We start from the raw sequence: 23824 nt of genomic DNA, 5'->3' as shown, positions 1-23824 counted from the left end.
TCGGGCAGGGCCTTTACTACTAGCGCCACCTGAGAAGCCCAGCCCTTGTCTACAACCTAGATCTAAAGGATCTTGATCAATTAAGACAGAACCATTACCTCTACAATAAATACAGCTCTAAATAAAACTGCAGCTTCACAGTGTTTTGGCTGAGGGAGGGGGCTAAGGAAAATAAACGAGTTATGGAGATCAGATCCTCGTCAATGGAGATGTGAATTGAATTTCAACTCTGTCATTTACTTTGATGTTGTGAAAGTCATGAGAATTATCTGAACCTTGGTGGGGAAAGCTCAAGATGGTGAAACAGGATGTGGAGCTTGCCTCCTCCCACAAACACATCAGAACTAGCTGAATCCTAATTGTGTCTTTTGCAAAATGTATGCTTGCAAAATGGAAACAACCTACCTCAGAGGTTGTTCTGGAAAACTGGAATTGTGCTCAGTCCACCCTGGATGTGGCGTGTGGCAAGTGCTCAGTAAACAGCAGCCTTGGGAACCACCGTTTCACTGTACCCGGGGTAGTAGTTCATCACTGCCTTAGAAATTAAATGCCGGTGCCTCACAACCCCTTGGAGGATCAACCCAATCAGATTCTCTCAAGGGCCTGGGCCTGTTGAAGAGAGGGACTGTCCACCACCACAGTTCACACTGTCCGTCTGACAACTGTGAGACACAAAAGCTCACCTTGAATCTTCCCCACAGCCTGCTGAACGAAGGCAACCAGATCAAGTTCTTCTGGTCAGTCTCCCCATCCATCCTACCAGCAGTCAGCTTTTCAAAAAGTAAACACTCCAGGAAGATGGGAGTGGACTGCATGCTCGCCAATGCAGGCTGCATTGATTTCTTTTATCCAGTAGGCTTTTTCCCAACAATGTTCCACGTGTTAAATCTACTTGCCCTTCCTGGGACAGAGAAGCCTCAGAGACCCACCTTGGAGAGAGAAGGGACAGAACCCAGGAGGAGAGGGAAAGAAGGGATTCACAGAAGTCAAGGGTGAACCAAAGGGAAGTAAGACAGTCAATGGGCATGAAACCATGGCTCAGGGCGCCGAGGACTTGGCAGGGAGAGGGGGGTGGGCGGTGGAAACCCAGAGACCTTTCCTCAATCAGGCGTTGAACGGTTCCTCAGTAGCAAAAAGCTATCCCTTGAGAACACCTAGCTTGGTAACTCGAGTTACGATGAGCAGCTATCAGGTGAAAGTGTTAGTCACTCAGTCGTGTCTGACTCTTTGCAACCGCATGGACTGTAGCCCACCAGGCTCCTCTATCCATGGAATTCTCTAGGCAGGAATACTGGAGTGGGTAGCCATTCACTTCTCCAGGGGATTGTCCTGACCCAGGGATCAAACCCAGATCTCCTGCATTGCAGGCAGATTCTTTACAGTCTGAGCCATCAGTTACCAGTTACAAGGGGATGGTTGCTAACCTAACCATTAAGCGAGCTGCAAATTCCCTGGTCCACTACATAACCCATGGGTTCTCTAGAGAACTTCACAGGAGAGTTTTCAGATGAAGTTTTAACAGAGAATAAGCGTGTGTTCTCATTTCTGGTGAATACGACCCTGGTGAGCACATGCTGCTGAGCCTGCGGGAAGAAGCGCAGAGCTGCTAATAACACCATTAGAATAACAACAACAGCAAGACCTGTAATAACCACAGACACAGGCTTCCTGAGAGCTCGTGTCCTACGCACCCTACTTCATCCTCAGGCTGAGCCTGTAAGAGACATCACTGCCCCACTTTAGAAATGAAGAACGGGTGAGGTTAAGTCGCTTCTCCAAAGCCACGTTGCAGCTCTGGGATTCAAACCCAAGCACATGATTCCAGTGGCTACGCTGTGCTGATTCAAAATTTTAGACTCCAAGTGCTGCTGTAAAGAGTACACTTGCACTCTGCTTCTCCTGGGGTTTTTAAATTATTTTATTGTACAGTCTTTTCCTCATGGATGTATTTTAGAACATAATTTGAGGACTCCCCTGGTGGTCCACAGCTTCCCAGGCGGCAACAGTGGTAAAGAACCCACCTGCTAATGCAGGAGACTTATGAGACCCAGGCTCAACCCATGGGTTGGGAAGATCCCCTAGAGGAGGGCATTGCAACCCACTCCAGTACTCTTGCCTGGAGAATCCAATGGACAGAGGAGCCTGGTGGATCACCAAGAGTCAGAAAGGACTGAAGCGACTTAGCATGCACGCTGGTTGCTGCTGTTCTGTCACTCAGCCGTGTCTGACTCTTTGCGACCCCATGGACTGCAGCACGCCAGGCTTCCTGTCCTTCACCAACACCCAGAGCTTGCTCAAACTCATGTCCATGGAGTTGGTGATGCCATCCAACCATCTCATCCTCTATTGTCCACTTCTCCTCCTGCCGTCCTTCTTCCCAGGACCAGGGTCTTTTCCAATGAGTCAGCTCTTCGCATCAGGTGGCCAAAGTATTGGAGCTTCAGCTCCAGCATCAATCTTTCCAATGAATATTCAGGATTGATCTCCTTTAGGATGGACAGGCTGGATCTCCTTGCAGTCCAAGGGACTCTCAAGAGTCCTCTCCAACACCACAGCTCAAAAGCATCAATTCTTCAGTGCTCAGCCTTCTTTATGGTCCAACTCTCACATCCATACATGACTACAGTTAAAACCATAGCTTTGACTAAACAGACCTTTGCCAGCAAAGTAATGTCTCTGCTTTTTAATATCTGTCTAGCCTTGTCATTGCTTTTCTTCCAAGGAGCAAGCATCTTTTAATTCATGGCTGCAGTCATCATCTGCAGTGATTTTGGAGCCCAAGAAAATAAAGTGTGTCACTGTTTCCATTGTTTCCCCATCTATTTGCCATGAAGTGAGGGGACTGAATTCCATGATCTTAGTTTTTTGAATGTTCAGTTTTAAGCCAGCTTTTTCACTCTCTTTTTTCACTTTCATCAAGAGGCTCTTTAAATTCCCCTTCACCCTGCCATAAGGGTGGTGTCATCTGCATATCTGAGATTACTGATATTTCTTCTGGCAATCTTGTCTCCAGCTTGTCATCAGTTTGCATGATGTACTCTGCATATGTTAAATAAGCACGGTGACAATATACAGCCTTGACATACTCCTTTCCCAATTCTGAACCAGTCCATTCTTCCATGTCCGGTTCTAACTGTTGCTTCTTGACCTCATACAGATTTCTCAGGAGGGAGGTAAGATGGTCTGGTATTACCCTCTTTTTAAGAATTTTCCAGTTTGTTGTGATCCACACAGTTACAGGCTTTGGTGCAGTCAACGAAGCAGATGCTTTTCTGGAATTCTCTTGCCTTTTCTATGATCCAACAAATGTTGGCAATTTGATCTCTGGTTCCTCTGCCTTTTCTAAATCCAACTTGTACATCTGGAAGTTCTCAGTTCACGTACTGTTGAAGCCTAGCTTGAAGGATTTTTAGTGTTATTTTCCTAGAGTGTGCTGCTACTGCTGCTAAGTCACTTCAATTGTGTCCGACTCCATGCGACCCCATAGATGGCAGCCCACCAGGCTCCCCTGTCCCTGGGACTCTCCAGGCAAAAACACTGGAGTGGGTTGCCATTTCCTTCTCCAATGCATGAAAGTGAAAAGTGAAAGGGGAGTCGCTCAGTCGTGTCCGACTCTTCGCGACCCCATGGACCGCAGCCTACCAGGCTCCTCTGTCCATGGGATTTTCCAGGCAAGAGTACTGGAGTGGGGTGCCATCACCTTCTCCGTCCTAGAGTGTGAGATGAGTGCAACTGTGCATTAGTTTGAGCATTCCTTGGCATTGTTTTTCTTTGGGATTGGAATGAAAACTGACCTTTTCCAGTCCTGTGGTACCACTGAGTTTTCCAAATTTGTTGGCATACTGAATGCAGCACTTTCACAGCATCAACTTTTAGGATTTGAAATAGCTCAGCTGGAATTCCATCACCTCCACTAGCTTTGTTTATAGTGATGCTTCCTGAGGCCCACTTAACTTCACACTCCAGGGTGGCTGGCTCTAGGTGAATGATCACACCATCATGGCTATCTGGGTCGTTTGGCTCTTCTTGTACAGTTCTTCTGTGTATTCTTGCCACCTCTTCTTAATATCTTTTGCTTCTGTTAGGTCCATACCATTTCCGTCCTTTGTTGTACCCATCTATGAAATGTTCCCTTGGTATCTCTAATTTTCTTGAAGAGATTCTAGTCTTTCCCATTCTATTGTTTTCCTCTATTTCTTTGCACTGATCACTTAGGAAGGCTTTCTTACCTCTCCTTGCTGTTCTTTGGAACTGTGTATTCAGATGGGTGTATCTTTTCTTTTCTCCTTTGCCTTTCACTTCTCTTCTTTGCTCAGCTATGTGTAAGGCCTCCTCAGACAATCATTTTGCCTTTTTGCATTTCTTTTCCTTGGGGATGGTTTTGATCACTGCCTCCTATACAATGTTACAAACTTCTGCCCATAGTTCTTCAGGCACTCTATCAGATCTAATCCCGTGGAACTATTTGTCACTTCTACTCTGTAATTGTAAGAAAGTTGATTTAGGTCATACCTGAATGGTCTAGTGGTTGTCCCTACTTTCTTCAATTTAAGTTTGAATTTTGTAATAAGGAGGGCTTCCCTAGTAGCTCAGTTGGTAAAGAATCAGCCTGCAACACAGGAGACCCTGGTTTGATTCCTGGGTTCAATTCCTGGGTCGGGAAGATCCGCTGGAGAAGGGATAGGCTATCCACTCCAGTATTCTTGGGCTTCCCTGGTGGCTCAGCTGGCAAAGAATCCACCTGCAGTGTGGGAGATCTGGGTTCGATCCCTGGGTTGGGAAGATCCCCTGGAGAAGGGAAAGGCTACCCACTTCAGTATTCTAGCCTGGAGAATTCCATGGACTGTATAGTCCATGGGGTCCCAAAGAGTTGGACACAACTGAATGAGTTTCACTTTTCATTTTTTTGTAATAAGTTCATGATCTGAGTCACAGTTAGCTCCTGGTGTTTTTTTTTTGTTTTTTTTTTTTTACTATATACAGCTTCTCCATCTTCAGCAGCAAACAATATAATCAATCTGATTTCGGTGTTAACCATCTGGTGATGTCTATGTGTAGAGTCTTCTCTTGTGTTGTTGGAAGAGGGTGTTTGCTATAATCAGTGTGTTCTCTTGGCAGAACTCTGTTAGCCTTTGCCCTGCTTCATTTTGTACTCCAAGGCCAAACCTGCCTATTACTCCAGGTATCTCTTGACTTCCTACTTTTGTATTCCAGTCCGCTATGATGAAAAGGACACCTTTTTTTGGTGTTAGTTCTAGAAGGTCAGGCATGCTGGTGGTCCAGTGGTTAAGACTTTGTCTTCCAAAGCAGGGGGTGTGATTTGGTTTCTACACAATGGCCTAACATTTGCAGCAACACGGATGGACCTTGTGATGATCACACTAAGTGAAGTCAGAAAGACAGACACCATATGATATCACTTATATGTGGAATCTAAACAAAAATGATAGAAATGAACGTGTTTACAAAGCAGAAACAGACTCACAGACATAGAAACAAACTTGTGGTTACCAAGGGAAAAGGAAGGGAAGGGATAAATTAGGAGTTTGAGATTAAAAGATACACTACATATATAACAGATGATCAACAAGGACCTGCCATATAGCACGGGGAACTCTACTCACTATTTTGTCACATGGCTCAGCACTGTTCTCATACTGGGAACTGTTGACTCCGGGAGACAAGTATATGAGGGTCCACTATACCTCTACTTTTGTTTTTGATTTTAAAGTTCTTTTAATTAGTTCTTTGGAAACTTGAGTGAAGTCAACTCTGAAGGCTGATGTGAGATTTCAGCTCTCACTGGGTTCCCGTTAGCAGTTAGCAAGCAGCTCCAGGCCCGCCCCGATCAGACAGCGTGTTTGTGCAGCCCTGCCACGTGCCAGCCAGCGTGCCCAGAGCAGGGGCATCGGCCACCTTACAAGATTAGAACGGGCTGCTCAGAGTAACTTTCCAACAGACAAGGAACTGGGTCTGACTCACCTTGGTTTCCTTACCCTGCAAAACCTCACTGGGAAGTTTCTAGGTAGAAAGATTGGGTTGGCCAGGGCCATTCCTCCAAACTTTCCAGAAAAAAAAACAGAAGATCCAGGCAACGTATTCTAGGTTTCTTAAATGCCCCTCTTCATCATCCTGGAGAAGAGAATGGCTACCCACTCCAGTATCCTTGCCTGGAGAACTCCATGGGCCAGGGCTACAGTCCATGGGGTTGCAAAGAGTCGGACACGACTGAGCAACTAACACTTTTCCTTTTTCCCTCATCATCAGTGATTTCATGATTTCATTCCCTCTACATTTTGAGAATTTTACTCACTTAGGCACAATTTTCTTGCTAAAGAAGAGGAACTGGGACTTCCCTGGTGGTCCAGTGGCTAAAACTCTCCACTCCCAACACAGGGAGCCTGGGTTCAATCCCTGGTCAGGGAACTAGATCCCACATGCTGCAACTAAGACTCAGTGCAGTCAAATGAAATAAATTAAAATAAATACATAATAAAGATAAAATTACTTAAAAAAAAAAAAAGAAGAAGAAGAGGAAGAGCTGGGGGCTACAAGTGGATGAACAGGTCATACAAGTCTTTCCTGCTTTTACCTGCCACTCCCCCAAGACAAACAGTCAGGCCAGACAGGGTACTCCTCCCTTTCCTAGAGGAAAAGCTAGACAGGGGCAGGGCTGGCAGGGCTGACAGGGCTGCGGAGCAGGATTCCTGAGAGAGAGGTCAGGAACTTTTGCCACTGGCCTCACAAGGCATCCTTTCACGTAGTCAAGTTTCCCTTAAAATGATAAGATTGAACCCGAGTCTCCTGCACTGCAGGCAGATGCTTTACCACTGAGCCCCCAGGCAGTCATCATGATAAGAAACCTTGCTTCCTTTCCCGTTTTAAGATTCTGGCATTCTCGGTTTTGTTTTTATAAAGATGATACTTAGATTCATGGGCTGAATGAGAAGCAGACCGACTTTATCTAAGGTGAAATCTTGACCCTGAAGAATAGAGAGAACGTCCACAGTGTATTTTGTTTTCATATAAAGCTCGTCCTTTACTGTTCAGCTCACCACGGCTTTGGGGGAATAGAGATGGACAGAACAGTGTGAGCATCTAAATTTCTCTAGGAGATTCTACATACCTAATTATTTATTTTCTTTTCCTTGTAAGAGGCTGGCATGTTCTTGGGTTGGGTCTGACTGGTTGGTGCCGTTTCCACTGTGAAGGCTACCTCTGTCCCAGCATCTGGAGGGTAAGAGCAGCATCATGTCATCCAGAAGAAATGACCAAGGTGAAAGTGACTTCTCCTTCTGAAAACAAAAAACATTATCAAACAAACCAGAAAAAAAAAAAAAAAAAAAGCCCAGGAGTATGTGAAGTAGAGGAGACAGACCAAAGGAAACAATTAGGTATGCAGAATTTTCTAGAGAAATTCAAACACACATACTCTTCCTGTCCATCTCTATTCCACCCAAGTCATGGTGAGCTGAGGTTGGGCTTCATATGGAGATAAACCAACAGAATACCAGGAAATCTTTTCTGCTCTTCAGGGTCAAGGTAGCTCTCCTTAAAAAAGCTAGTCTGCAGCTCTGTCAGCCTAGGACTCTGCGGCATCATCTTTACAAAACAGAGTATGCCAGAATCTTAAAATGGAAAGAAGGAGAAGGGTGCCCACTGATGTGGGAATGAGATAGACTGAGCAGCTGAAAACCACTGCATGCTACGCGCTCTCAGCTCAGCAGCCTACAGCTCGATACACACATACACACCACCAAAAAGGCAAAACAAACTCAGTAAGTAAATGCCCGGTAGTAAAAGAAGGCATGGTATCTGGCTGGTTGAAAGCACGTTTCTAAGGAGTTCAATTGGCCAGTCGGCCCCAACCCAAGGTGGGGAGGCAGACTGAGGAGGGTGCTGGGTTCCATTCCCCCTGGTTGGGGAGATGCGAAGTTCGGTCCCACAGGGGGCTCACAGGAAGCTGAGCAGCGCTTCAGGAATCCGAGGAGAAGGAGCTCATTCTTAAAGAACTTGGCTGCCTGTTATCATCTGAACATACAAGGAGATAATCAACTTTAAAAAGCTGTATCGCTAATGTCCAGGCTGACTTTATTTCATGGAAAGAATAAAAAGGCAACACCAACAGCTTGATTTTCCTAAACACCAGACAGGGACAGGCGTTTTTCATTCCTCTTTTATCACATCATACAAAATAAAATTAAAAAGAAATCAACAGAAACACACCAAAACCGCACCTCTTAAATTAGCAGACTTAAAATTAAAACTTGAAGCAATATTTTGTTACACTTTGATCCAAACTCTATTTACAAATTAAATTGCACTTATAAAGATAGCAACATTTCTAACAGGGTCGTAGGTTATTCTGCTTTATTGTGGTTTTTATATCTCAGTATAAAACTTTTAAAGCTTTCTTTAATAAAAAAAAAATCATACTTTCTCTTTGCAGTACATAATTTATTTCCCCACTGAATTTCTGAACCGGTTTGCTCTTTTTGTGCTTTTCTGCTCTATTTTATTTTACAAATGGCACGTACCTTCTGAGTAGGTACAATCAGACAGGACACTCATCCTAAGAGACCCATTCATGAAAACATCAATGTGGAAAAGATACGAAATATTAGCAGTCTAATCCTTTGGTTCATCTTAAAAAAAAAAATCAACTGATAAAATTTGCAAATTGGTGGTAACTCTTCTTTTTGGTTAAAAATAAATCCTCCTGACTACTGATTAAAATCCAACACTGCTTCCAAAGTATCACCATTCCAGCCTCATCTCTGCTCAAAGATGTCACTGTGACAACTGATTTGACAGGACTCGGGTGACAATAAGGCACAAGTGGATAGTACAAAGAAAAACAAATACTTGAGGGCTGTATTTTTTTCCTGCACAAATACTAAAATGTGTACCGTTTCCAGGATAAAATAACAAAAGGAAATACATATTTTTTGTTACGAAATACCTATACAAAATGTTTAAATGTACACCATCTGAGCTGCCAAAAAGGGTTTAAAAAATTACCAATTTTTTTTTTCCATACATAAAACTCTCTTATCAGTAGGTCCAAGAGAACGTGGGTTTGCAATGTCCCAGCACTTGACGGGAGGGAGGGGGACCAGAATCCCCCTTCCTGCTCTCCCTGACCCCAACACAAGACAAAAACAAAGGTCAGGTGTTGTCAGTAGTGTATTCTACTTATTACAAACAACTGAAATTTAGGAGAAAAAAAAAAATCAAGCTGGAGACCACAGGTGGGTGCAGTGACTGGCTGTCGGATGAGAGTAAGGCACTTCCCGGGCGCAGCATCCCAGTGGGGGGGCTCCAGGGGGGCAGGCCGGCTCCGCAGCAGGATGACTCGGGAGGTAAGAGGGATGCACCACCTACACCGATGTGGTCACACGGTCGATGGCATGGTTGACCTCGTTTTTGTTGGAATCCAGTCCTTTAGCAGCATTCCTGTCATTCCGTAAATTCTCCACTGTCTTTTTCATGCTCTTGAGCTCCCCTGGGTGGGGCGTGGCTCGTCTCAGGAGTGTTCTCTGAAAAGCAAACATCAGGGTGAGTGTTTGGGCTTCTCTCCATCACTCCCGCAAAAGCTTTCCAACCCAGGTCTCCCTGCCCAGAGGCCACAGGCAGAGCGGGTAGAAAGCTTGCCTTGGAGCTATAAGCATTTATCAACTGCTCCCAAGTGGAAGGAAGGATGAAAATGCTGTCTACAACTTATCTCATTGAGATGGAAGAGTTCCTTTCAGGATAAAAGAATACCTAGGAAAATATGAGATGTGTTAAGATAAAAACAAGGTTCCACGAACAGTAAGAAAAATAATAAAAGATTTACAAGATACAATGAGGAGGGTGGAAGAAGGTAAAAGGGGTCAAAAATTCTAAAATTAGAATCACTAGACTGTTCTATTATCTGAAGGCCTTCTTCAACCCATGAGGCACAGGAGGTGAAGGAAAAGGGAGGTAAGAAAGGACTTCTTTTCTAATTCATCTGTTTTATTAATATTTATATGACCTACTGAAGAAAATTCACATTTTTTCCTAAAAGACCACGGGGCTGGAAGTGAAGTAATGGGGTTTGGACAATGTTTTAAAAATTATATTATTAAAGATGCTATGTGCTCTTCTGCTCCTAAAACAGCACCTACCTCTCGCCAGTGAGTCTGAGGAAGGGCATCATAGGGTAACAAAGGCAGGGCAGAACTCAGCCAGCGAGCAGCTGGTCAAAGTCCTGCTCTAAGAAGCCATGAGATAAAATTAAAGAGCCCTTTTGGCTGGAGTCATTTTGTCACGCTTAATTCCTACTCTGCCCTCTACTACTGTAAGGAAATAAAAGTCCCCCTGCAGACGGCTGGAATAACAGACTGCTGCCTGGCAGTAATTTTAAAACCTCCCTTTGTCTTAGGGGCAGCAAGTATTCCCTGTGAGCTCTGCTTATGAAAATCTCAATTAGTGTCAGGAAGTTCAGAGGCCAAAGTCAACTTGCAGGAAGGCTCACAAGCTGTCCTTGACTCAGCCAAATGGCAGAGACATGTGTCGAGGATGGAGGCAAGTCGGGCTGAGTGGTCCTCTCAAACCTATGCCTGATTCTGAATGAAAGCGTGTAAGGGAATCCTACAGAGGTCACACGCTCTCTTCAAGAAGGGGAAGGCTCCTGGGTCACATGAAGGGGAGCACCAAATCCAAGAGGACAGCAGGCAAGCTGAGCCACTTGGTGAAACATGGACGAGTCCACACAGCAGAGCTGTACATGGCGGGGGAGGGAGGGGAGTGACTTAGCTCACTGAGAACAACGGAAAAGAAACACTTCCCAGCTGATTTTAAGAAAGCAGTGGGGGCCTGAGGGGAAACCATCACAAAGAAAGAAAAAGAAGCACCCACACCCTGTTCAAACAAACACATCTGTAAGTCCCAGTTGCTTTACACGCATTTGGTGAACCAGGATCTTAGAAATATCTAGCTTTTGCCTTCTAAAAAAAAATCCTTAACTGCTGAAGGCAGAAAGGAGTAAAGACTATTTGAAAATAAGAGGGCTCTTTATCAAGCGCCACTCTCAACCTCAGAAGGCGTTTCCATTTTGAGCATCCGTGAACGCCAAGCAGCCCGAATCCCGTACCGTTTCATTGTCGTCGTCATCCTTCTCATCGTCCAGAAACCGGATGGCGCTGACCCGGTTGACCGCCCGCTCGTTCCAGGCCTCTTCTGACACGTCGTGCACCAGGCTCTCGAGGGCGCCGCAGCGGGGCAGGTTCTCTGCCAGACAAAGACCACGTGAGCAGGGCTGCTGTGGCAAGGCGACCCTGTCTTTCCGAGGATGCCTAAATCTATCTGAGATCACATCTGCTAAATCGGTGTTTACTGTTTCATTCCAGAACGTCATCATGATTCCCAGACCTCTTTTTCAAGATTCTGTCTTACATGCTCACTTCAAAATCTTCCTCTTGACAGTGAGGTGGCCACACATGTGGGATCTGGCCCTTTTCTTGGCCGCTCAACCTACACTGTCCTCTTGGGGTCTTAACGTTCCTCTAACCAGGCTGGGGTCAGCGAGGTGGCTCCATTTGCCCAGAGCCTTCTAGACTTCTATCAAAACCAGCTCTCAGCAAAGGCTTTCTGACAGCTATGCCACATGACTATGAATGCTTTTTTTAAAGCACATATGAGTTACAAAACAAAGGTATAGTTACTCAAAACAACTCCCTGGCTTAAAAATGCTTTGCTGGAGACCATCAATACTAATCCTCCAAACTGTCTGCATGAATTTTAAGGGACTCTTATCTCTTTTAGGAGGACATATGTGCATTTTCAGCCTTAGCTGGAATTCAAAACCAGAAGGCTATTTAAGGAATGCCAGGCGTGATACACAGGTATGAGCATGTGTTCTGCAAAGATACGGCAGAAGCTCCCCAGGGGAGACCCACAAGGACCTCACAGCTGGGCTGGCCTGCAGCCCCGTGGTCGGGCAGAGGCCTTACGGATGGGCAGGAGCCGCTGCTAACTCTCGGGGCCGAGTGACCCCGGCCCTTCAATTCACCTGGGCAGGTGGGTTCAGAAGGCAGCTGAGGAAGTAAGACACACGTGAGGATCTTCTCCCCGGTGGTGTGGTCGGTGTCCGTCTGGAATGTGAGCAGGGGCTGCGCCTGGTTGTCCGATAACCAGAGAGCTTTCAGGTTCAAAGCGGTCAGCGATAAAGGCAGGTGCGACAGCCTTGGTGAAAACACAGGGAGAAGCCAGGCGCTTACAGTCTGTGATTAAATCAAACCTTGTCCACAACAGACAAAAATTCAACAACTGCTTCCCGAGACTGGGTGCGGTATGTGAAACGGTGTTCTGTTTATACTGAGATGCACTGTGCCCCCTCTGCCAGGAGATGCTTCGCGGGGTGACCATGTCACCCTTTCCTGCCATCAGCTCTCTCTGGCACCTTCAGGCCACAGGGCAAAAAGATTAGGAAGTTACAGCACACACTGTTTACTCTTAGGAAAGTGAAAGTCACTCAGTCGTGTCCGACTCTTTGCGACCCCATGGACTATACAGTCCATGGAATTCTCCAGGCCAGAATACTGCAGTGGGCAGCCCTTCCCTTCTCCAGGGGATCTTCCCGACCCAGGAATTGAACTGGGGTCTCCTGCATTGCAGGCAGATTTTTTACCAGCTGAACTATCAGGGAAGCCAGTTTCCATGTAAAGGTCGGGGCGGGGTGTGGCGGGGGGGGAGCCAGTGCACTTGTGTGAAGGACCCAGAAGCCAAGTCCTTCCTGAGTCACGGTCAGCGAGGCTGCAATGAAGCCGTGGGATCGCCTGGTCCCAGGCGCACCTGTAAACCGGGATGTGAGGGAGGCTGGGGTGCTGAAGAGTTTAAATCGCAGTTAAAGATTACAAGCGTTTTTTCATGGACTCCACTTGCTCTCTCCGGGGAGATTATTTTAGGTATTCCATTTTAGACTTTAAAGTTTCTGAAAGCGCCCACTTCTCAGACACCTACATGATCATTAATTTCCACCTCAGACTGCTTCAGTTTCAAAGGAGATGGTATCTATTAAAGCACTTTAAAACCTGTAACGCGATCCTCAAGATTAGTTTTATATTCATGTCTGTACAAATACTTGACCAGTGAAATCTATTTAGTGGAGACTGTTACCAGAAATCAGATGTACTTGGTACCTGGCAAAGGCAACTTGCAGAGAACACCTCAACCAGGGGTGCTTCTGCCCCCAGCGGACACCTGGCAACAGCTAGAGACGTTTGGGGGGAGGTTTTTTGTTGTTGTTTTTTTTTTTAATTTTTGTGGCCTCGCCATGTGGCTTGCGGGAGCTTAGTTCCCTAACCAGGGCCTGAACCTGGCCCCAGGCCCTGGTAGCAGAGTTCTAACCCCTGGGTGCCAGGAAAGCCCCTGGGGACGCTGCTGTCATCTGGGGTCACGTTTGGATGCTGCCAAACATCCTACGGTGCACAGGACAGTCCCGCAACAAGGAACCTTCCGGCCCCAAACGGAAGGGCGCCGCGCGTGGGGCTGTGGTAGAAGTCAGCGCTTTATTCACGTCACCAATTCACTCTGAAAACACCCGAACCTCTGCAGATGCCACGAATTTAAGGTTTAAAGAACCGAAGGTTATACCTGATCAAGTATTTTTACTCTAAGGGTGGCTCCATGGACTAAATGATGGTTCCACCTTAGAAGTGATTTCATAAGTTAGATAAAAAATAAGCTGATCATAGTCTGTTATCTACACTATGACACATATTTTCTTCAAAGAAATTTCTGGCCCATTAGTTCTGAAAGACATTACATGACTGTGTGTCCTGGGGTTCTTTCTTCCATGATAATGGTACCTCTATCTCCACTTAACATACATAGCAGAGCCGCCTAACATCTCACCCACGGATTAATACTGCCTTATCAGATGCATTTTGAACTGGAACTCTAGGAAGAGCAGCTGGACTCCAGTAGTATAAGACCAATCCAAGTAAAATGTAAGCACAGACCAGCTGAGTTATTTTAGCGGATGAAGCTAAAAATGACCAAAGAAAGCGATGAGAGTAGTAACCAACTTTCTGTAAGAAGAATAAATACACTTTCGCAAATGCCTTCCCTTTTCCTATTTACGGAGGTGAGAAAATATTTTCTTTTCCTAATCGTCCAGGAGAGGCTGATCCACCCCCGACACATGCAAGGGGTGTGGTGCTGGATAATCGTAGGGAACCGTGCCCACAGGGGAGTGAGGTTCTCAAGTCAATGCCATGAAACTTACCTATGTTAAAGGACCCCGAAAAGACTCCACGTAGTGTACCTGCCAGTATTTTACTAATGACAGTCAAACTGGGTGGGAGATACGTGTTTTTAAATCTCAGAATCCACCCACTGCAATGATGTGCATATACCATAAGGATGCCTGGGGCAGGGGTGGGGAACTGGGGGGACACAGCCGCTTACAGCCCCAGCTCCCCTTTTACTGAGGCCGTGGTTGGGTTCCTTGGGGTGCCTTGGAAGTGAAATCTCTGTGCTTATTTGTATAAGCTTCAAACGATCTCTCATCTGCCTAAACGCCGTCACACACACGCTAAACGCAAGGAAGCTGAAGACACAAAGCAAGTTATCTGTCAGACGCTATGATGGGGCTTTTTAAAAAGAATACCCTAATTCACTGCAGGTGCTTAAAGGACATCAAACCCTCTTTCATGTCACGGAACCCAAGGATAATTTCTTTTCAAAGTCTGTCCTTATTTCTTTTTTAAAAAGGAGTTAAGCTAATATCTTCTGGAATGTTTCAAGGTCTTGGGCAAGAAATCTATAGTCAGCATCTCTACTTTTAAGAGCAGAAAGAAAAGAATAAATCAAGGCTTGAAAGCTGGCATGACACACAGATACTGAGAACACAGTCATCGTGGCTTCTCAGGCTAATAACCGGCTTCCCAGCTAAATGCTAAAGCAAAGGTATAAACAAAAGGCAAAGCAGAGCATCAGTAACAGCTGCTAAAGATGACAAATCATATCATATGAGCTAAAGTAAATTACTAGACTCCACAGCAACAGGTCTGAAAGTCACATGCCACCAAGCCAGGGAAGACGGACACGTGGTCTAGAACACAGGTTTTCCTGCAAAGCATCAGTGTACCAGCTTGGATACGGCTGCTACCAACGAAGCACAAGGCACACACACGAGCTCGTTCACCCATGTCTTGTGGACAGAGGTGTTCCCAGTGCAAAAGGGGAAAAAAAGCCTCTGCTCCCTGCCCAGTCTGCAAACAGACTCTGCGGGCTGGGCGGCCCTGTACTGACGCACTGCAGCCTGAGGGGGTAAGACACACACTGCCCTGCTCCTCTGGGGTGAACCAAGTCATACACAGGCCAGAAGCAGAGTTTAAATACACAAAATCTATGCATAGATTAAATATATATATAATATTATATACATTATATGTTTTCTATTTGTTTAAAGTATATGTATGTATATACTCCCACTTTCCAGCAGAGTTAGTAATATATTTTCGGTTTATCCTGGTACCTTCCACTCACTGCCAGACCAACATAAGAAGCCACAGCCCCGTTTCTACACATCACCACGTTCCATGTAGGACCACATCCCCTAAATAAAGAAAGAAATAAAAAGCCTACAGCTACTGTTTACAGCAACAGTGCAAGGACTAGAAGAAACGAACAACCATATCGTGACCTTCTCCTTTTTAGGTACCTTGGTGACCAGCCCAGCCTGAAGTAACCTTCCCCACCTCTGATTAGGACCTTTTATTCCTTAGAGTCACTCAGTCGTGTCCGACTCTTTGCGACCCCACGTCCTATACGGTCCATGGAATTCTCCAGGCCAGAATACTGGAGTGGATAGCCTTTCCCTTCTCCAGGGGATCTTCCCAAACCAGGGATTGAACCCAGGTCTCCCTCATGGCAGGTGGATTCTTTACCAGCTGAGCCACAAGGGAAGACCAAGAATACTAGAGTGGGTAGCCTACCCCTTCTCCAGTGGAACTTCCTGACCCAGGAATCGAACCAGGGTCTCCTGCATTGCAGGCAGATTCTTTACCAACTGAGCTGTGGGGGAAGCCTCTCGTAGCTATGAGGAAGCTATGAGCCGATTAGGACAGCAGTTGCTTTATCCAATTTTTTTAACAACCAAACGTGGCTGACTGATTAATGTAATACTAACTTAACTGACAGCTGAATGTTACTTACAACTGAGCGTTTCATCTGTTTCTTCCTACTAGAACTGTTAGTTTTAAGTAAAGTTTTCAAAATGTTTAAAGATTCATATAGCGAGCGAATATAATCAGTGACAAAAATGTCAACAGTGCCTAAATATCTAAAGTGAAAGAAAGCCTCCATAACCTCGGGTTTCCAGTCGTCCTTCAGGGGAATCACTTCACTCTCTGGAATTTTCCGCAGGCAAGACGTTCTAAAAACAAGAGTGGGATCACCAGGCACCGGCCACACAAGCGCTCAGCCCTGGGCATCGTGGGTCACAGGGCGGAGGCGCAGTTCATTCTCTAGCAGCTCAGGGTTCCACAGTCTGGCTACACTGTTGTGTTGCATTTTGTCTTTTAATATTTTTTCCAGCTTTATTGACAGGTAACACTTTGTAAACCTGAGGTGGACAGTGTGATGATTTGATGCACTTACATATACAGTCAGTTCTCCGTGTCTGAGGATGCAGGACTCACAGATACAAGGGTCCACTGTACTGCGGCATCTAACCTACGGGGCTGGGCACTTGCAGACGTCTGCCCCTGTTGGTACCCTGGTCAGGGCAAGGTCCTGAAACCAACCTTCCCAAGGATACAGAGGACAAGGACATTGGGAAATGATTGCCTAGTAGGCTTAGGACCTCCATCTCCTTATATAATCACCAGTGAGTATGTATGTTGGAGACATTTAAGATGGGCTCTCTTGGCACCTCTGAAGGATACTGTACAGTGTTGCTAACTGCAGTCACCTGCTGCATGTTAGACTCTCAGAGCTGCTTCCCCCGCTAACTGGAAATGTGCGCCCTCCGGCATCTCATGTCCCCCACCCGCTGGCCCCTAGCAACCACCACTCTATTCTGTCTCAGCTTGTTTAGATTCCACAAATCAGCGAGCTCTCACAGTATCTGCCTTTCTCTAACTTATCTCACTTAGCAAAATGCTTTCAAAGTCCATGCTGTAAACTGGAGAAGGACATGGCAACCCACTCCAGGATTCCTGCCTGGAAAATTCCATGGACAAAGGAGCCAGGCGGGCTCCAGTCCATGACATCACGAAGAGTCGGACACCACCGACCGACTGTGCCCATGCTGCAAATGGCAGGGTTTCCGGCCTTCTCACAGCTGAAATATCCCACTTCGTGTGTATGGATATGAACACACAGGCACACGCCGCATCGCCTTCACCCGTCCACCCGGCGCTGCTGGAGCTGTTTTCACACCTTGGCTACTGTGAATAAAGCTGCAGTGAACAGGGGACAGGAGATGCCTCTTTGATGTCCTGCTTTCTTGTCCAGAAGTGGAACTGCTGGGTCATACGGTAGTTCTATTTATAGAAATTTATTGAGGAAAAACTCCATGCTGTTTTCCATAGTGGATGCACCAACTTACATTTCCCCAATACTGCACACGGGTGCTCTTCTCTCTGCCAACACGTCGTAGCTCTTGGCTTTTTAACAAAAGCCATCCTAATAGGTATGTGGTGATACCTTATTTAGTCTTTGTAACTTAATTTTTTGGATTATGAAAGTCAAAGGTACAAACTATCTTTCCATTGACAGCCCTGGTTTGCAGTATTTGGCATTAGTAGTACTTCGAGGAAGATGCTCAAATACCCGATTTTGTGTACATGGTGGACAGTCCCATGGGGAAGAAGCTGAGAGTCAGGGACCTCTGTGTCCTGGGCCCACATGACTGATATAAGGCACCTCCTCTGTTATTGGACCCAGAGGCTTCGTGCTTTTGTTTCCAAGTGGCATTTTAGGAAAAATTACTGTAATTTTTCCTATCAAATGTGTCAAAGAAGGTTTCTAGGAACGAACATGCAGGGCCCCTGTGCCATCTGCTATATTTATATGCTTGGGAGGACAGACAGAAACTTCTGTGGTCTTTTGTAGGACTTCCCATGGCGTGACATCTCTGCAAGCTGAAAAGCTGACATGACAGCCTCTTTTTTATGAGCTTCTATACCGATACTTTAAATAAGTAGTCATTAAATACATTTAATAAGCTTGAAATCTAGTTATGAATCTGCATATACCATGGCCTAAATGGCACACTTAACCCGCTCAGATGACAGCTGTGGCACTCAGTATTTTAATTAGGTTTTCTCCACCCTGGCCCAGGCGTAATAAAAATAGAACTTTCCCCTCTTCTGAGAACTGGAGAACGGGGACTTCACTGGTGTAAAAAGCAGTTTTTAGCCGCCAGAGTCATCTTTCTGCTGAGGAATTAGTCATGCAAATGCATGCTCTCCAGAGCAGCGAGAACCAGGACGGGCCTGGAGTCCCTGGGCTTCTCCTGCTGCAGGAAGACCACAGGAGGGAGGGAAGGGGGACCTTCCTATGCTGCGTGTCTCCTGGGGGCTCAGTCCAAGCGGAAAGTCAACATCCAGCTCTAACTAATCCCGAGATTCCAGTCACCAGTGAGCGGCCTTAAGAGTCTATCATGATGTCCTGAAAGCATCAACTTTAATACGGTGAGCGTTTCTTGAGGCTATAACTCATCACCAGATTCCCCCGGGTCCTGCTATTTGTTTAGCTCTGCCGCCCACAATCCATTAGCAGGAGTGAAAAATTGTGGCCCATGCCTGACCTGCGAGCTGCGAATCACTGAGAACACAGTTCCCCAGACACTCCTCAAGTCACCGGCATTTAACACTTAGGACCACTGATCATCCTTCCCCCGGCCCCGGCCCATCTAACACTCTAACACCCCGTCCCCCACCCTCTCCCATCTAACACCTGAAAGCATTTTTAAAATTCCTCTTAGCAATGAAACCTGTGACATCAGGCACTTTGCAGTGGCCTGCCAGCTATTCTGCAAAACTAACATCTCCCATGTTTTCATTCAGTTAACAAACATTCGCCAGGCATCTCCTGAAGGCACAAATCACAATGACACACAGCCGTCGCATGCACTTTAGGTAACTTCGGCTTTCGGAGGCCTGCATGCAGGTAAACAGGCAGTGATCACTGGGATAATCCAGAAACGCAGACCCAGAGAGGAGAAGTCTTCCCAGAGAGGGGCATGAAGGAGAAAAGATAAAGGTACAGAGCCAGAGAAAGGGTCGGAGGTGGAAAGCAGAGCCTGGGTAGGCAAGTGCAGCGATGTCTGCAGTGATGAAACCAGCTCAGAATGGTTGAAGCTACTGCACGTCACAGGCCAGAGAGCATGCCGGCAGGCCTCTGACCCAGAACCCGACACACACTGGCGGCTCTTTAGGGTTTTTAGACGAGGAAGCACTTGGTAATTTTGACATCAGCTATGGATCTTCTCGCCAGCAAAGTGTCTGAGTACAATATTGTTCACAAAGTCACAGGCAGAGCCGAGCATGACTCCCAGCTAAACTCTAGCTCAGACTCACTGGAGCTCATTTTTCAGATGAGGAAACTGAGGCCCATGGTGACTCATGGAAGCCAGTTATAAAAGCCAAGACCTAGGTCTCCCCCCACCTTCCATTAGGATACCACCAACCAAAACCCACATCTCTAGCTGCACCCACAGTACCCTGAAAGGACTCCAGGCGCCGGCGGCCCTGACCTTGTCCCCTCCATGGGCTCCATCACCCCGGCTCCCAGACTGAGAGCTTCCGGGCCTGGCTCAGGCGACCCATCAGTACACACTCTGCCAGGCGGAGCAAAGGCGAGACGGCCGAGGCTGGGCTAGAGGACCGTTTGCTTGTCTCCGGCCGAGGCTGGGCTGGAGGACCGTTTGCTTGTCTCGGGCTTACCTGTTCCCTGCCACATCCAGGACGTGCAGCTCGGCTGCCCGAGACACCTCCGCAGGGATCCGAGTCAGCCTGTTGTCACGCACACAGAACACAGTGAGGCTGCAGCAGCCGCCAATCTACAACAGGAAAAAAACACGACAGTTTTCCAGGCTGTTCTGGGATACAGGGGTGGGACTGAAGGGTCTTGTTCATCAAATGGCATGAAAAGGATGCTCAAAATTCTATCACGTGACGATTAAGTCTCACTGATGACAAACTATGATCAATTTAAATCATACGAAACATTGAGTAACCTGATAAAAATCTCGGCAAAATATTAAACATTCACATTCTCAATGAAGCCAAGAAAATAAACAATATAGTTCAAAAATTGCATTCTAAACAGAAAGTCATTTTATCTTTCAAATATGTTAACTGGATGACACAGTCCAGACACATATATAATTTGGTAATATAGGAGTTTAAGAATTCTAGGCTGGAAAACAATATGAAAAAGCATAATTATATATACATATGTATGTATAACCAATCACTTTGCTGTACACCAGAAACTAACACATTGTAAATCAACTATACTTCAATAAAAAGTTTTTTAAAAAAAAAGAATACTAGGTTTTAAAAGTTAGGCAAAAGATGATACACACACACACACACACACAGAGTTTTCAAGACCTGCCCATTATATTAACTTCAGTGTTCCAGCTTATTTTAAAAAAAGAAAAAAGAGAGACATCTGAGAGATGATTGATTTCTACCACACATCTTTGAATAGCTTTTGGTCATTCACAACTTAATTTGATAAATTCATTTGCCTTTGACAAATGCAAAATCAACCATTTTTTAGCAAAAAGTAAATTCGGTCGGCTATGACCGAACTCTGGAACACTCTGGAAGATAGTGAAGGACAGGGAAGACTGGTGTGCTGCAATCCACAGAATCACAAGGAGTCAGACACAACCTAGTGACTAATCAACAACAACACAGTTCAGTTCAGTTCAGTTCAGTCGCTCAGTCGTGTCTGACTCTGCGACCCCATGAATCACAGCCTGCCAGGCCTCCCTGTCCATCACCAACTCCCGGAGTTCACTCAGACTCACGTCCGTAGAGTCAGTGATGCCATCCAGCCATCTCATCCTCTGTCGTCCCCTCCTCCTCCTGCCCCCAATCCCTCCCAGCATCAGATCTTTTCCAATGAGTCAACTTTTCGCATGAGGTGGCCAAAGTACTGGAGTTTCAGCCTCAGCATCATTCCCTCCAAAGAAATCCTAGGGCTGATCTCCTTTAGAATGGACTGGTTGGATCTCCTTGCAGTCCAAGGGACTCTCAAGAGTCTTCTCCAACACCACAGTTCAAAAGCATCAATTTTTTCAGCGCTCAGCCTTCTTCACAGTCCAACTCTCACATCCATACATGACCACAGGAAAAACCATAGCCTTGACTAGACGGACCTTCGTCGGCAAAGTAATGACCTACTGCTAAAAGCATATGTCAGTATCTGCACCCACACCAAATCCAATTCCCTTTTTTTTAAAGTAACCAATTCTAAGGTAATTGAGCTTAGTATGAGTCTGGTCTTCACAAAAGAATGCACTGCCTCTCTTGAATAAGCTGGCTGTGGCTTCTACAGACAGGAAAGCTGAGCCAAGGGGGTGCAAAACCAGCTCGTCCTAGACACAACAGCCCGCAGGCCTGGGGCCACGCTCCACTCTCCATGCAGGCGCTGTCCTGACTCAGAGCGGCTGCTGCGAAAGGGCTCCTGAAGGGACCTATTGATTCCAGCCCATGGAAAAGTACTCTAGGGCCGCCCACCACAAGAGGAGCAAGACACCTGGGTCTTCATCAGTGTCTGAATATACCTTCTGCCCTTTTCTATATTTATCTCTGTGTTAAATGTACGTTTGGACCTTAACAGAAGGCACATTTATGAAACTGCTGCATAATTCCTTTCATGGACAACTTATTATATCTTCCCTCCGGAGTTAATATAAGGATTCTGAAATACTATATTTAACCACAGCACGTAACCGTAATGAATGTATAAGAAAACATAGAGGAAACAGGACTAACATTCCTCTCTGATTACCTGGGAACACCCAGGTATGCGCCCCCCTGATTCTCAGTATCTGCATTTCCCATCCCAGAAAAACTGGTTTGCCCACTGTCCTCTACAAGACAGCGTGGACTGATATTTCTCATCACACTGTTTCTTACAGAAACACCCTTCTGTCATTTTCGAATCTTACTGATAACCCCTAATTAGCAAAAACATTCTCTAACCCCATACTGCCGTCCCAGAACCCCTGGTCCACATCAATCCATTGCTTTCCTAGTCCACACAATCCTCTGAAAGATCATTTGACAGGCTGTTTAATGTGCATGTTTACATGTAATCAGGGTGCCTGGCCTCTCCTCTGCCCTCAGGGGAAGCCCAGCTACCAACCAACATTCCTCCTGAAGCTATGCTTGCACGCTTGCCTTTGTTTGCTCACCTACTACTGAAAGGCTGTGTCGCGAAGTTGTCATCTGCTTCCGTGTGCAGCAACTGGAGACCACAACTCCGCTCTCTGGCAAGAATCGCTAGGTCTGGTGCCGTGTAGATTCCGTGTCCCAAGAGAGGCGTCAGCATCTCCGGGGCGGGGGGGGGGGGGGCGGGCATTCTGCCCTCCCTTGAGGAAGGGATCAGTTTCCCTCAGGTGCCCAGGCACCTTGGGAAAGGAGACGGATCGAAACCAGGGATGCCCTGGAGCAGGTGAGGAGCAACAGGACCAGAGCCTCCCTGATGAACCTAGGTGACCCCAACAAAGATCGACCCACAGGGAGGAGCGCCCGCGGCCCCCAGGGGCCTGCCCTGGGTCTGCAAGCAGGAGCAGACACACTGCGTCGCGCCCAGCTCTGAGGCAGCGCTCCCCCGCACACCAGGGAGGGATGAGGTCCTGCGGGTGCCCAGAGCTGAGACTGCGTGGGGACCTGGTGCTTCGCTGGTGCTGAAGCTGTCCGCTGCCTGCACCAGCAGGCTCTCTGTATCAGCGGGAGGTGTCCGTGGTTGGATACACCACCACAGCACGTCCGATTTGTACCACATGCAAATACCATCTACTCCTCGACAATCATTAACTAATGACTCAGAGAGGGCTGTGAACGCCGTCCATGCAATAAAAGCTCTGCCCAAGTTCACACCCCTTAAGGACTTTGGGGTAAAAGATGGGAAACTTGGAGGGTGTGTGCTGCCTACGTGTTCATGGTCTGCGGTTTATTTTTTTTTTTTACTTCCCCACTCTAGTGTCATACCACTGGAGAGGTCGAGGGAAGGAAGGCAGTGTATCCCAGAGCCTCAGGTGCTCTGGGTCCCCAAGGCGGGACAGTGGCCTCTGAGCCCCACCGGCCACGTACCGGGGGAAGGATGAGAAAAAAGAGCCCATCTGGGCCAACGTGCGAGGGCTGCCTGATCGGGGAAAAGACACGAGCACCCCACAGGGCCTCTGTCCAAGTCCCTGGGAAGGGAGGGTGCAAAACTTTGGCTTTTAGAAAAGATAAGTGGACAGTTAAAACCATGACTCACAAGACAGGATTCTGCACAGACATCAGGGCGGGATGCGGGCACCAGGGTAGGGGGAGGTCTTTGGGGTCACATAGACCCGCAGTGGGATTCAGGCGCCGTCCTAGGTCCTGTGGGTTCTCACGTGTTGCTTTAGCGAAAGTAACAATAAGCTTTAGGTTGAGAGGAACCACCTGCCACAGCCTCTATGCTAGGACCTGGCCTGTTGCCTCTGCCAAGTAAACAGAGCTGGTGTTTTTCCAAGGTCAAGTCCCAGGTGCGAGTCGGGAGGCAGTCCACACCTGAGCCCCTGCCACGTCGCTGGGACTTCACAGAGGCCGCCCCCTTGGCCCCAGATGCCACG

The 23824-nt window shown here is 46.8% G+C and overlaps 1 protein-coding gene across 1 annotated transcript in view; it reads right to left on the bottom strand.

Moving 5' to 3' along the window:
• Positions 1-8068: 8068 nt before the first annotated feature.
• LRRC1 (leucine rich repeat containing 1) overlaps positions 8069-23824 on the bottom strand; it is a 131920-nt gene continuing 116164 nt past the window's right edge. Inside the window, exons 11-14 of the mRNA XM_040249173.1 lie at positions 19926-20041; positions 12038-12210; positions 11120-11256; positions 8069-9539 (exon numbers count right to left, since the gene is read on the bottom strand). Of these exons, the coding sequence (XP_040105107.1) occupies positions 9381-9539; positions 11120-11256; positions 12038-12210; positions 19926-20041 (585 nt within the window). The 3' untranslated portion in view covers positions 8069-9380. The remainder of the gene's footprint in view (positions 9540-11119; positions 11257-12037; positions 12211-19925; positions 20042-23824) is intronic.

Source organism: Oryx dammah, unplaced genomic scaffold, assembly GCF_014754425.2.
Source record: "Oryx dammah isolate SB20612 unplaced genomic scaffold, SCBI_Odam_1.1 HiC_scaffold_11, whole genome shotgun sequence".
Taxonomy (NCBI): Eukaryota; Metazoa; Chordata; class Mammalia; order Artiodactyla; family Bovidae; genus Oryx; species Oryx dammah.
Note: the sequence above shows the minus strand (reverse complement) of the source record. Positions and strands in the feature narration are given on the sequence as shown.